At 42.3% G+C, this 12,133-nt stretch overlaps 2 protein-coding genes across 2 annotated transcripts in view; both read left to right on the top strand.

The window, feature by feature from the left end:
* The first annotated feature begins 213 nt into the window (after window positions 1–213).
* On the top strand, window positions 214–4,104 carry vps25 (vacuolar protein sorting 25 homolog). The gene is made up of 6 exons (XM_071901891.2): window positions 214–300; window positions 1,614–1,759; window positions 2,453–2,506; window positions 2,629–2,717; window positions 2,936–3,011; window positions 3,248–4,104. Exons 1-6 carry the CDS (start codon window positions 254–256, stop codon window positions 3,358–3,360), a joined length of 525 nt encoding a protein of 174 aa, XP_071757992.1. The 5' UTR covers window positions 214–253; the 3' UTR covers window positions 3,361–4,104.
* Window positions 4,105–5,848: 1,744 nt separating this feature from the next.
* wnk4a (WNK lysine deficient protein kinase 4a) overlaps window positions 5,849–12,133 on the top strand; it is a 36,829-nt gene continuing 30,544 nt past the window's right edge. The window contains exon 1 of the mRNA XM_071901881.2: window positions 5,849–6,693. Within this exon, the coding sequence (XP_071757982.2) occupies window positions 6,055–6,693 (639 nt within the window). The 5' untranslated portion in view covers window positions 5,849–6,054. The remainder of the gene's footprint in view (window positions 6,694–12,133) is intronic.

Genomic DNA, 12,133 nt, shown 5'->3' with positions numbered 1-12,133 from the left:
TTTTGAAACTTTCAGCTTGGGACACAAATGATTTTTAATAGAATAGAATCCATACAAAGAAGTTAGCATTACATAATTCATTTACAAGAAAACCTTGAAGACATATTTATCCATTTCACAGCTTTTAAACGTCTGGCTCTGATTTTATAAACTCTTTGGTAGAACTCTACTGTATGAGAAACGTTTTCCGGAATCATTTAGAGGTTGGACACACTTCCGGGACCTACCAGCTGTGAACACCCCATCAGTTGCAATGAGTTTTGAGTGGCCCTGGCAATATAATTTTCCACCGTTTTTTACGTAAGTCAACTACTTTCTCAGCTATATTTTAATGAGAGTTTCAAAGAAGTAATTAGTTTCGCATATTCTGCTCCGTCGTTAATATGTAGTCAAACTGCAATGTTGATTTGCTAGCTAGCATCATGTTAGCTAACTGGCTAAGCGAGACAGATTGCTAGGGAAGTGCATCTAGTCTACTGTTTTTCTTCAATTTATGTGCCAGCTCCAAACATTTTCATTCAGCACTTCACTAAGGCTCTATTCGATGCGAATATTTCAAAAGAAATCAACGTGGATAATTTAATCATGATGTGTTCATACTGAGAAAATGAGCAATTTAGCTATTAGCTCTAGCTGTTTTAATAGGTTGGCTCGCCAGCTAAAATTGGTTAGCTTTTTAGTTACCCTAATGCCTGGGCTGCCTACCGTTTACCGACCTCAGTGCATAAATAATTACAAGTGTTCAAGACATGTCCAAGACAAGAAACATAAACATTGGTTGTGTGGTGATTCTCGGTTCCAACAGTGTGTTGTGTGTTATTTTACTCAGTAAGTTAGTATGCCATTACCACCACTTAATTACCATGACTGTACATGTATGGCATAAACTGTTGATTAAAATGGGGTTCATTGAAGAGTCGCAGATACATATTATCCAATGTATATTAACACTGGATACATTAACATGGTTTTGCAAACAGAACATTTGGAAGCAGCCTGCTTCAGCACTAGTTTATGGGCACTCTGATTGTGGTTGTTTATTCTAATCCTAAACGCCTTCCCAGAAATCAAGAGACTTTTGATGTTAATTTGGCCAATAGTTTTTGAGAAAATGTATCTGAAAAAAATTTAATAAAAATTCTACACCTCACTCCCTATGTTTGTGCGTTTCCCCACAGTGTTGTGAATAGCATTTCATTCACAAGGGATCAGCTGCTGAAACGGTCCTGGTGAACTGACATTTTCATGTCCATTTCTCCTAATTTCTCTGAAAACTGTAAATGTAAAACACTAGAGGTATTTGGTGGTGTTTTTAAGTCTGCCTTTTCAACTGCCTGTCACTAGGTAAAAGCTTCCCCACCTACCACGCTTTAAAAATCAGACCTGTTACCTTATTAGATCATGCTGAGGTAGATGGTGTGGATGCCTGGCGATATCTTTTTATGGAAAGGGAGAAAACATACACATGCATACAGAAAAATTACAGATGGACTGAAAGTGAAGATTTATTTACTTGCCATGTAAGCGAAGTTGTTCTCAACATTGTGAGAAGGCTTACCATTTGTGATATGATGAGTCTATGTTACATGTTTTGCCCATTTCTTTCTGGACAGGCTACAGCCCAATGTTGACACTAGACAGAAACAGCTGGCGGCCTGGTGTTCCCTGGCACTGTCTTACTGCCGGCATCACAAGCTCTACACCCTGGACGTCATGGAGGCTCAGGAAAGCCCTGTGTTCAACAACAAGAAGATAGAACGTATCCTTACTTACAGTCACCCAGTGGTTCAGTCAAGGCCGGAGTTTTAGATTATGCAGCTTGATCCAAGATGCTGTCATGAGTTGTTTATTCAAAAACGGCTTTTTCAATATGGCATCCATCCATATTGTCTGTCATCATGACATGTTTGCCTAGCTTGTTTAATTAGGAACTCTGCTGTATATAGGCCACCTCCTTTATCAGGATATAGAATTAAGCTATATCCACAGGAAATTACTATTGACACACATCACGAGCAGGATAAGTGGTAAGGCCATAATACAATTCCACCTCAACAGCCACCCCAACACTGCTGTAGCCCGTGTTAATTTGAATTTCCAGTTATTTTATTTTATTTTATTTTATTTTTTTTATTACTTTTTTTTCAGTGGGGGGGGGGGACGACACTTCTCATCATTTCACTCGCTCAGGTCCTTCATGAGGATTATTTTAGAAATCAAATTCAAGAGTAAAGGAACCAAAGTCACAACCAGTATTGTAAATATCTACATCTGTCAGTTAGATTTTACACTGTTATTACTGTTTTACAAAGGCAGGTATTTTCTTAATCCACATATCTACTGAGCACAAGATGAGAACTGTTGGGTGAAATTTCAACTAGCGTAAAGCTTTTCGCATGGACTGTACTGCTCTAAAGTTGCTACCTTTTGTTAGCCCTTAATTGAATTCCAGGAAAACTGTCAATGGAAGCCATTCAAGTTGTGTTTGAGGAACTGAGGAAAAAAGGTAACTATGTTCTGACTGGGTGATTATGCGCTGTTAAGATGAAGAATACGTAGCCCTCTTGTATGAAGACACCTGAAGAAAAACCGTGATGTTTTTGTCTTTGTTCCGTTGTCCCTCCTTAGGGAACCTGGAATGGCTGGACAAAAACAAGTCTCGGTGTTTAGTCATGTGGAGACGGCCTGAGGAATGGGGCAAGTTGATATACCAATGGGTGAGTCATCTTTGATGAATGGACAACTCTAACAAAGACACCCTGAACCTTAAATAAAGTCTGCTGAATAAATATTTGTTTAGCTTTGTTGCTACAAGTGTGCAGATATCTCATTTATTCAAATGTTGTCTATTTGTGGGTGATTATGTCAAAGTAATATGCTTATGTTAGTTATTTTCTCAGAGAGTGAGCATTATTCTGTTTATGCAACATTTTAGGTTTCCAAAAATGGGATGGTCAATTCAGTGTTTACACTTTATGAGTTGTCCAACGGTGATGACGCAGAAGGTGAAGGTATGGTACCATTAAAACACTACTATCAGCATTACATTTCATTTTTCAAGCTGATTGCTGAATGTATTGAATTTCTTTGAGGTTTGATCAGTGAAAATAAACATATGCAAACTGGTTAGATCCTGTTGGATATGCAACATGTGAAGTGATCAAGGACCATGCAATAACAGCTTGATTACGCATCAACAGTAACTTTCCATTGTACCATACAACATGTTTGTAATCTATTTTCCCAGAATTCCATGGTCTAGAAGAGTGGATGCTGCTGCGCTCATTGCAGGCCTTACAGACAGACGGCAAAGCGGAGATCATCACCATGGATGATGGGAAGGGGGTGAAGTTCTTCTGAAATAGTACTGGAACCAAACACTCGATCTGCGAACCCTCACACCTTAGAGGCTTGACTCAGCTGTTGAAGGCTACACAAGGTGCACCTCAATGCCCAGTCCAGTGGATGCTGGTAATTGATGTTGCCTTTTGGTTCACCCAAGTTCAAAGCCTTTTCAAGGGAGCCAATATTGTATGTAACTCTTTGGGAAAGAGCAGTTGAGGTTACACAGCTTGTAAAGTTGTCACTTTGTGTGAAGTAACCACTGCTATACATAGCATTTGTTGCCAGCAAGTCTATCGGGGGAGCTGGTACTATTATGTCTGAATACTCTTGGGGAAATACTCTTCCTCACCAGCTGTAACTTTACTCTTTCTTTGTTGTATATATGACTAGTTTTACCTCCTGTTTTTCCTTGTTAACAAATCTACTTGGTATAATTAGCTGTGGACCTTTGCTCGGCTGTTATGGGTATTCCTCTCTTTACCACCACACCAGGCATCCCAAAGAAATCCCACAACAAAACATCGCAGAGACTATTATCTTGGGAGCATCAAACATATGAAATGCTTCCAGAAGAGGAATACCAGGGGGACTAAGACCCCCGGTCCTGGCTCAGCTCAGCTGACTGTAATAACGGTGGACCTCATGTACAGTTTGCTGTAATCCCATAGTGCAGTACCTGCTGTGACACTCCTGTCATCCTCTCTCTGTACTCAACCTCCTTTTTGGTATCCTGTAGGAAAATAAATAAGAGAGAAATTTGCTAAACCCGTTTCTTTTTTTGTTTTTCTAGAATGTCTGAAAATAGAAACATGTGAAAGAGGATTAGAATTCTGACTTATTCTTAGAATTCTGACTCTTAAATTAGTCAGACTTCTGACTTTAATATCAGAATTCCTGAAATTCTGACTTTAAACTCAGAATTCTGAATCTATTCTCAGAATTCTGATATGAATCTCAGAACTCAGTTTTCACATGTGGCCCTAATCCTCTTCCACAGAAACATAAATGCTGTTACTGAGTAAAAATGCCTTTTCATCCAAAGACTATTACAGTTGTTTGAGTCAGTCTTCTCTGTACAGTTCGCAAAGTGTTATCCATTCCTAAATTACCCATGGGGCTATGTAAAACATGAATAATCATTTTGTTTTAACAGCGCCCCCCAGTGTGTAGACATGTAGAGATGGAGCACAGAGAATCCACCCGTTCAGTCAAATTACGGCAGAACCTGAAGCCATGACTTAAAAGTAAGAAACGAGGCGGTGTCAGTAATTCTCAGAATGTCTTCTTTTTTCAGTATCTTTTTTCTGTGGAGATGTGATGACCTAATTTCCGTCAGCAGGTGGACTGAAGGACAGCAGGAACCAGAGTGACTGGCTGCTTAATGGTCCAGTCTGATTATGTGCTCGGTCCCTGCAGGCCTGATACAGCTCCGGGGAGTCTGCTGTGTTTGCTGATAACACCCAGTGTGTGACAGGTGGGGCTGACTGTGGCCTTGGCTGATAAAGGAGTCCTGTTTCTGCAGCTCTCCGCGGTGTGGCTCCCCCTACTGGCCCGTACTCTGCCTGTCTCAATCTCACACACACACACACACACACACACACCACTAATGAGAACAGAGAGGGGGAGAGAGCAGCCTGTAGTGAAAATGACTCATGTGTTCTGAGTACTGTGTATCTTCATTCAGAGAATTCAAGAGGATACGATGTCCTGTTAAACGAACGACTAAATGGAAGAGGATACGTCCCGTTCCTCTGCAAGTTGTATGTGTTTGACAATGGAGAAGGGCGTCTGGCACCTGTCCAGGTAATCAATACAAGTCGTGTTCCCTGCAGCCATTTAAAAGTCGCACAAATAAAATAAGTTTCATGGATACTCCCAATGCTATGACATGAGGTGAATCCTTTACTTCTACGTTTCCGCTATATCACATAATGCGGTGCAATATCTATTCTCTATTAGGCTACTATCTCTTTTTAAGATAGTCATGTCGATGCCTGTTGCATTGATGACCTTACTCTAAATTGGCCACCATGCAGGCGTAACTTTGTATTACTACAGGGGGAAAACATAATTTTAATCACATATGGTGGATTTTGGAAAATATTAGTCTGAAGAAGCTCCATAAATTGTATTGTATCGCAATTATCCTCCCTGATTACGCGCGCGTCAAGGCGCGAGGGGCGGAGCTGGGAGCGCGCAGTTGGAGCGCACGAGACGCGCAGCCCTCCGGTGCTCTGTTGATAACAGGCAGCTCTACCCTTTCACCAGAGGTTATGGCTGAGGACTTTGAAAAGAGGAGAGAAGAGGGCCACACGGATTATTTGAGAGGAACTATGTGTTAATGTGCGCAGTGCGTTCATGTGAAATGTTTTGAGACAGAGGCAGTGACGGGTAAGTCCGTTTTTCCTTCTTTTCTCTGTTTTATAAGCTTACTTTGGTTGCAAGCTATTTCTTAAGTTCATATTAACTACAATCAATCGCAAGGCTCAGATACCAGGTAGACTATGTTGACTCTTACAAAAACGCATGTCTTTTTATTGATTTAATAGGCCTGTTTCGTGGTCACCCTTTGATTAAAAAGCCTTTGACTTCACTGACATCATGGAAAAGTAGGCTGTAACGGAACATAAGGTAACTACTCTATAGTCCTTATGGCATTATTGAATTGTTTTCTAGGCACGAGATTAAGAAGGCATTGAAACTGCTACAATGTCACACGCAGAGGTTGAAATAGCAGGACGCGGCTTCCCCGGTCTCTCTGTGGATATGACCGACGACTGCTTATCCCGGGTCCCATCGGTGTTGAGGACGCACACCTTGGGCGCGAGGAGAAACTCTTACGGGCTGCATAAAATTAGCATGGACATCGACTCGCCTCTCTACAGCGGCGCCCTTTCCAAAGCCTTGTCCTGGTCAGCTGAGAATATCCTCACCTTGCCCGAGTCCAGAGCGGAGGACGAGAAGACGGACGACTCTCTGCCGTCGCCGTCCCCCGTCTCCAGCCCGGGCACCAGCTCCAACACGCCCCCCTGCAGCCAGGACCCCGAAGCCGTGCCCCTCGCCGGGAACTGGGGCCCAGTCCCGGTGGTACCCGGCGCTCAGGATGCCAGCTCGGACTCTGAGAGTGAACTGATCCAGAGTAAACGGCACAAGGTCTTGTCCCGCATCTCGTTTGATACTAAATGGGAGCAGGAAGAGAAGGAGGACGTGGAGACCAAAGCTGTGGCAACCTCACCTGATGGAAGGTACCTCAAATTCAACATTGAGATTGGAAGAGGGTCCTTCAAGACGGTCTATAAAGGACTGGACACTGAGACCACAGTGGAGGTGGCATGGTGTGAGCTACAGGTGAGTCTGCTTGTTTTTGTTTTTTAACTGCTTCTTATCTAGACCTGCACTCTAAATTGTGCATGTGAGGTAAAAGTTACATATTCAAGTTCATCACCACACATTTAATTTATTTTACCAAGAGGAATACTGTATTCCACTCATCATTTACGTGTTTTACTTCTTAAGTTTTAATTTATCTATTTACATTCAAAGATTCATTCCTTTATGAGATGTACAGAGCTTTGGTGCTTGGCCTCCCTCTCACAAACATTCGTTATATCAGCTGCATGTTCAGCCAAAGTTTTCACTGGATACATCCCCACTGTGTGGCGTAAGACAGGTTTTCTCCCCCAACAACAAGCCCTAGTGAGGCCGGCCCAGACTTTCTCTCCCTCTTTGCTTGGTTCACTCGGCTCTAATTCCCCCGCCAGGCCACATGGGTTTGAGGCGAAATCTCCAGAGCATTCTGTGAAGCAGCTAATCTACATTCTGTCTGGCTGACCTTGAGTTGCGTTGTGCCCATGCATGGTAACCCAGGTCATCCCGTCAAACGGTCAGCTCCAACTGAACCAGTCTGCCTGCCCGTGATCCCCTCTAATCTCTGTTTTCATTAACAACCGGTGACACCAACACTAGCTCTGACTGCCTCACGTGCAGAGTAAGAACAACTGAGGGGCCACAGATCACTTATATTCAGCTCTGCAGGGATACTCTACTGTCACTACATGTTTATCCACTGGTACATATTAGAGTCATGATGTTTTAAAATGCTTTAGGAGTTGTTCCATCAAGTGAGATGGGACTGAGAGATCTAGGAGGTCATGTCCAGATAGGTGACCCTCGCAGGGGTTTATGCTCACGTGCCGCAGGTAGCATGTCAGCTCTGTAAACATTAGAATTAACTGCACTTTCATTCTCTCCCGGTCTGTTTACGGACCTGATGATAACTTGTAGAGGTGTCTGTCCATTTCATACTGTGGTGCTTGGCATACTGGCACCAAACAGCCCGGGCAACAGCTGCCTCTTCTCTTGGTTGCATGGTATGATAATCGCAATCGAGGATTTAAAGATTCAAGCTTAAGTCCACCGTTCTGCCTGACGCATGTTGGTATCCGTATCAGGTGGCGAGGTGAGCCTTCTTAGGTGAAAATGTACACCCTCAAAACCTCCAAACCTAGTGGACTACATAGCCACTGGCAGGACTTATATTTTGATAAATCTGGTCCTAACAATATTGCAAGTTACTTTTAGATATTGCTGGATCTGAACACAGTGAATTTCATGTAGCTTGTTGAAAGTATGACTCAATAAAAGAGGCACAGAGGTAGTCTTTGTCTTGCCTTTGTGCTCTGCAGGAGGCACCACAGCACAGTCAGTCGGGGATTACACAGGGTGAAGTGAATCTGCCCCAAGGCTCTAGCTACGGCAGCAGCAGGTGGGGACTTCTGCCCCCGAGAGCCCACCTGTCAGTCCACACAACAGGTGTCTGTTTGGGGGAGGAAGAAACACTGTCACTCCCAGGCTGTGAGACGCACAGATGTCCCAGCACCTACACTGTAACCGCACTGTTGCCGCACAGTCATAGAGGTTTTCTTCCCTTGAGTCAAATAAAATACTCGTCAATATTTGTGGCTCAAACTTTAAGCATAGTCTTACCTTTAATATTTGTGGAGTCAGAAGTGCAGTACATTTTGTTGTCTTTCTTTGGCTTTGGGCCATTTTGGAAACGAGTTTGCTATTTCATCTCTTTACATGAGACTTGAGCCCAGTTAAGCCCCCTAATCACTTATAATAAGCTTAAGGTGTCCATTGTTGATATGGTTACTGTTGTGATAACTCAACCTCAGAGACTCAACTGCAGTGGCATTTATTAGCCTAAATGACGGCCCCCCCACCTCCTTCCCCAAGCTCCCCTCATTCCTTAAATCAACACAGAAGCTGGCTGTTGGTGGCCAAACACGATCAGTCCTGTAATGTTGATGGTGCAGCAGTTGACAGTGCGTCATTAGAAGTCAGGTAGAAAAGCCTAAAGCTCTTCTAACTATGTATTATAGAGCCTGAGCTGTAATCTGCAGGCAGTTAAGATCTGCTGCCCAGGATGTAAAGGGGATTCAAATGGCATCTGCTATACCAGATTCCCACTGACCTGACAAGCCTGCCCATGTACATTATAATTCGTAACACATTAAGGTGCTCTCCATGTCACAGTGTTACTTAAGTGATTATGCTGTTGCACTGAATAGAGCTCCCTACGGGTTGTGGCCTATATAGGAAATTGCGTTACCACACAAAAAGTAGACATTAAAATTAGATGCTCACAGGGAATATTCATTAATGTTAACGAATGACGCTTTTGTTGTTCATTTTATCATGATTGAGAATAATGATTGTTGTTAAACTTCTGATTTATTGAACAAAGTAGGACTTCTTTTAAACTAAAAGCTATAAAGACGTGGCTCTATGTTTGGAACCGCCTTGAATCGTTGCCAAAAGCAGCAGGGGAAAAACAACCCGGGAGGCAGCTACCTAGCAACACCCTCCCCCCACAGGTGACCCAGGTATATATGCATTGTGAATTGGGAACTCAAGGAAGTGTAGGGGTGATAAAAAATGCATGAGTCATTGTGTGGTCCCCTTTCACTCGTATGGAAAGGGATTGGTCCGTACTGTGCTTATTACTTTGCATCAGGGGAAAAGAGTTTGCAACTTATGTGTGCCATTGTATCTCAACATTTTTCCTACTTGCACAAAGCTGCACCAGTATGCAATGCTGATCACTGCATAGAATCACAATTACATTATAGTGGAACAGTGGAATGAGCTACTGTAAGTAACCAGTAGTAATGAGTGCATTGAGGCACATATCCTTGGTGAGCCTGTTAAAGGGCATTGGTTGCACAAGACCTGATCTTATTCAAGAATAGACTTCCAGCCTGCAGCAGACATTCATGAGAGTAACATTCATCCTCTCATGTTTCATTTTTAAACCTTATTAAGGACCCATTCAAGAGACAGTCTTTATGCTGTAGAATGCAGTATTAATGCTATAGAAAGAGCAAGTGTTACCTTGCTCTGTATCTCCACAGCCACCTGTATTTTCAGCACATTCAGTGTTTATGAGGGTGAAACTGACTGCACGTTTGGCTTGAGCGTGTTCAAAACATACTGCAGCACCCAAAACCATTAGCCAATTCCTTGGATGCAGAAGCACAGACGGGGAGACAGTGTTTGCTGATAATCACATACCAAGTTAGAGAAGGTGGCGCACTGTTTCTGTGGGTGTATTTTCTGCACATGGTCGAAGTTTTGGGGCTAATGAGATAACTTTTTTGTGGTAACCTCCTGCAATTTAGAATCACTGCAGTCTCTCTATTTTAGATACTGTATAGTGGCTATTTTTGTTGCTGCTGGGTGTAGAGCTGGATAGTTTGTCAATGCAGGGTTGGCATGTTGCTGTTTACTACTGATAATAAACTTAGTCTAGCATATGGATCATATAACGTAATATACTTAATATAAAACTATAATGCACAACCACATGCTGAGCTGGAGGCAGCAGCACAGATTTTGTAGCAAATATAAATAGATCACCTCTGTAATGCAAACAAGATGTAGTAAGTCATTTTCTCTTTTCATTCTATTCATTCAGTTTCAGCACTGTCTGTCCTCTGTGTGTTCTATATGTCATTGGTCTCAAGGAAACAGAGTTATCTAAGGAAAATAGGAAAGAGGGGGTGTGTTTGTGGTGGAAGATTTACATCACACCCCTGCTGCAGTCAGACCTGGAACCATTACTGCAGTTGTGAAAGTGGGCTCTTGGGGTAGAGGGAGCTGGAGGCTGCACTATTTACGTTTTAGCTCTGAGTTTTAATGCTCAGATAATAGCACCAGATTAAACCAAAGCCGTAAAACCTTATTAATGTCTCGCTACTAGGTCTGCACAGTTTGTATTGAGTTATGAGGTTAAACAACAAAGCATAAATCTAGCTTTGGCACAAACCTCCTATTCCGTCTGCCTCTCTGCTAGCCGGGGCCTAAGACGAGTTTGCCTGTGTAACCTTTATCTGAATGTGGCTAGTGTTCAGTGTCAAAACACAAGCTGAGGGCTTCCTATCAGTTCTACTGTAGCCAACATCAACACTGTCTTCCCTCTCAGGGCCCTCAGCATAGCTAGTTCCAGCTTATCAGGCCCAGCAGTTTCTCCGAGGAGAAAGTGAAGGAGGCCCACAACGATAGCCTACATTTACACATGCCAGGGCGTCACTTTGACGTGAGCGCTGTTTGTTTGTTTGCATTAGCTCCGCACAGTCCAGAACGGAAGGCCATGCTGTGCCACCTACAAAACTTGTACTGTACTATTTTCGTTTGATGGACATGAGGGTGCTGAATGTTTTCCTAATCAACCGAAGACATTGTGTTTTTTATGCATGATTCGCTCTGCAAGATATTTAGCGCTGAAACATGATAACAGTATCTGATAGGCTGGTGTTGTGACATTTTAGTGTCTCATTTTAGTTGGATACGTACAAGCTGCTCTGCTGCTGTAAGGATACAAGAGAACTACACAGAGGCTTTTAGGTGTCAAGCAATTAATATTGCTCAAGGACGTTCCTGTAGTCTTGTAATGTCGGTAGTTTCCAATATCTGTCCACATAAAATAAGTGACATTTAATTTATAAAGAAACATACAGTAACCAAGATATCCCTCTTTTCTGGGTGAGAAAGAGCCTTGGAAAGTTTTATTTTCATTGAAAGTATTTACATGTACATTAATATTCCCACAATTATTCAGGACACTTGCTATTACACTATGCTGTTTAAGAGTTGGCACATGTGAACACCATAACCTGTTTATAATAGCCTGGCTAAGCTCATATAAGCTTTGATTATTAGAAACCTGAATATGATAGGATTTGCCAGTAGTAACTAGGTTACTGAGATATGGAAACACCTTGTCCTGCTTACTGTTTGTTTTTGTATCTTGTGTAAGTCTGTAACCAATATTCAGAATATTCTGTGAATTCATGTATAGAGAGATATTACTGAGACATTACTGGGATATGAAGATGCATATAAACTGCATATCCCAAATTTGACCTTATTAACAAAATGAGTGATTATCCGTATCTTTGAAAAATTGAATAAAAGCCTGCCTGGTAATAGATGTCATTATTCTCCCTCCTATCCTAATAATGAGCAAATGAAGAAAATGTGTTGATCATTATTTTCATTTAACAAACAGCACAGAGCCGCTCACCTGGAGGTAGACTGGACTCTGCTAATGCTAACCACAGACACAGACATGGGAACACTTAGTGGAAAGAACAGATTAGAAGCTGCTTCTACGGCTGCCAGTTGTAATGACTGAGCTATTGTACTTGTAAGTACACAAGAGTGCTATTGGCAAAAGTACTGTATGTCTCTACTGAGTTGAGTCACGGCTTTTACAGGAATCCCT

This window comes from Centroberyx gerrardi, chromosome 20, assembly GCF_048128805.1.
Source record: "Centroberyx gerrardi isolate f3 chromosome 20, fCenGer3.hap1.cur.20231027, whole genome shotgun sequence".
Classification (NCBI taxonomy): Eukaryota; Metazoa; Chordata; class Actinopteri; order Beryciformes; family Berycidae; genus Centroberyx; species Centroberyx gerrardi.
Note: the sequence above shows the minus strand (reverse complement) of the source record. Positions and strands in the feature narration are given on the sequence as shown.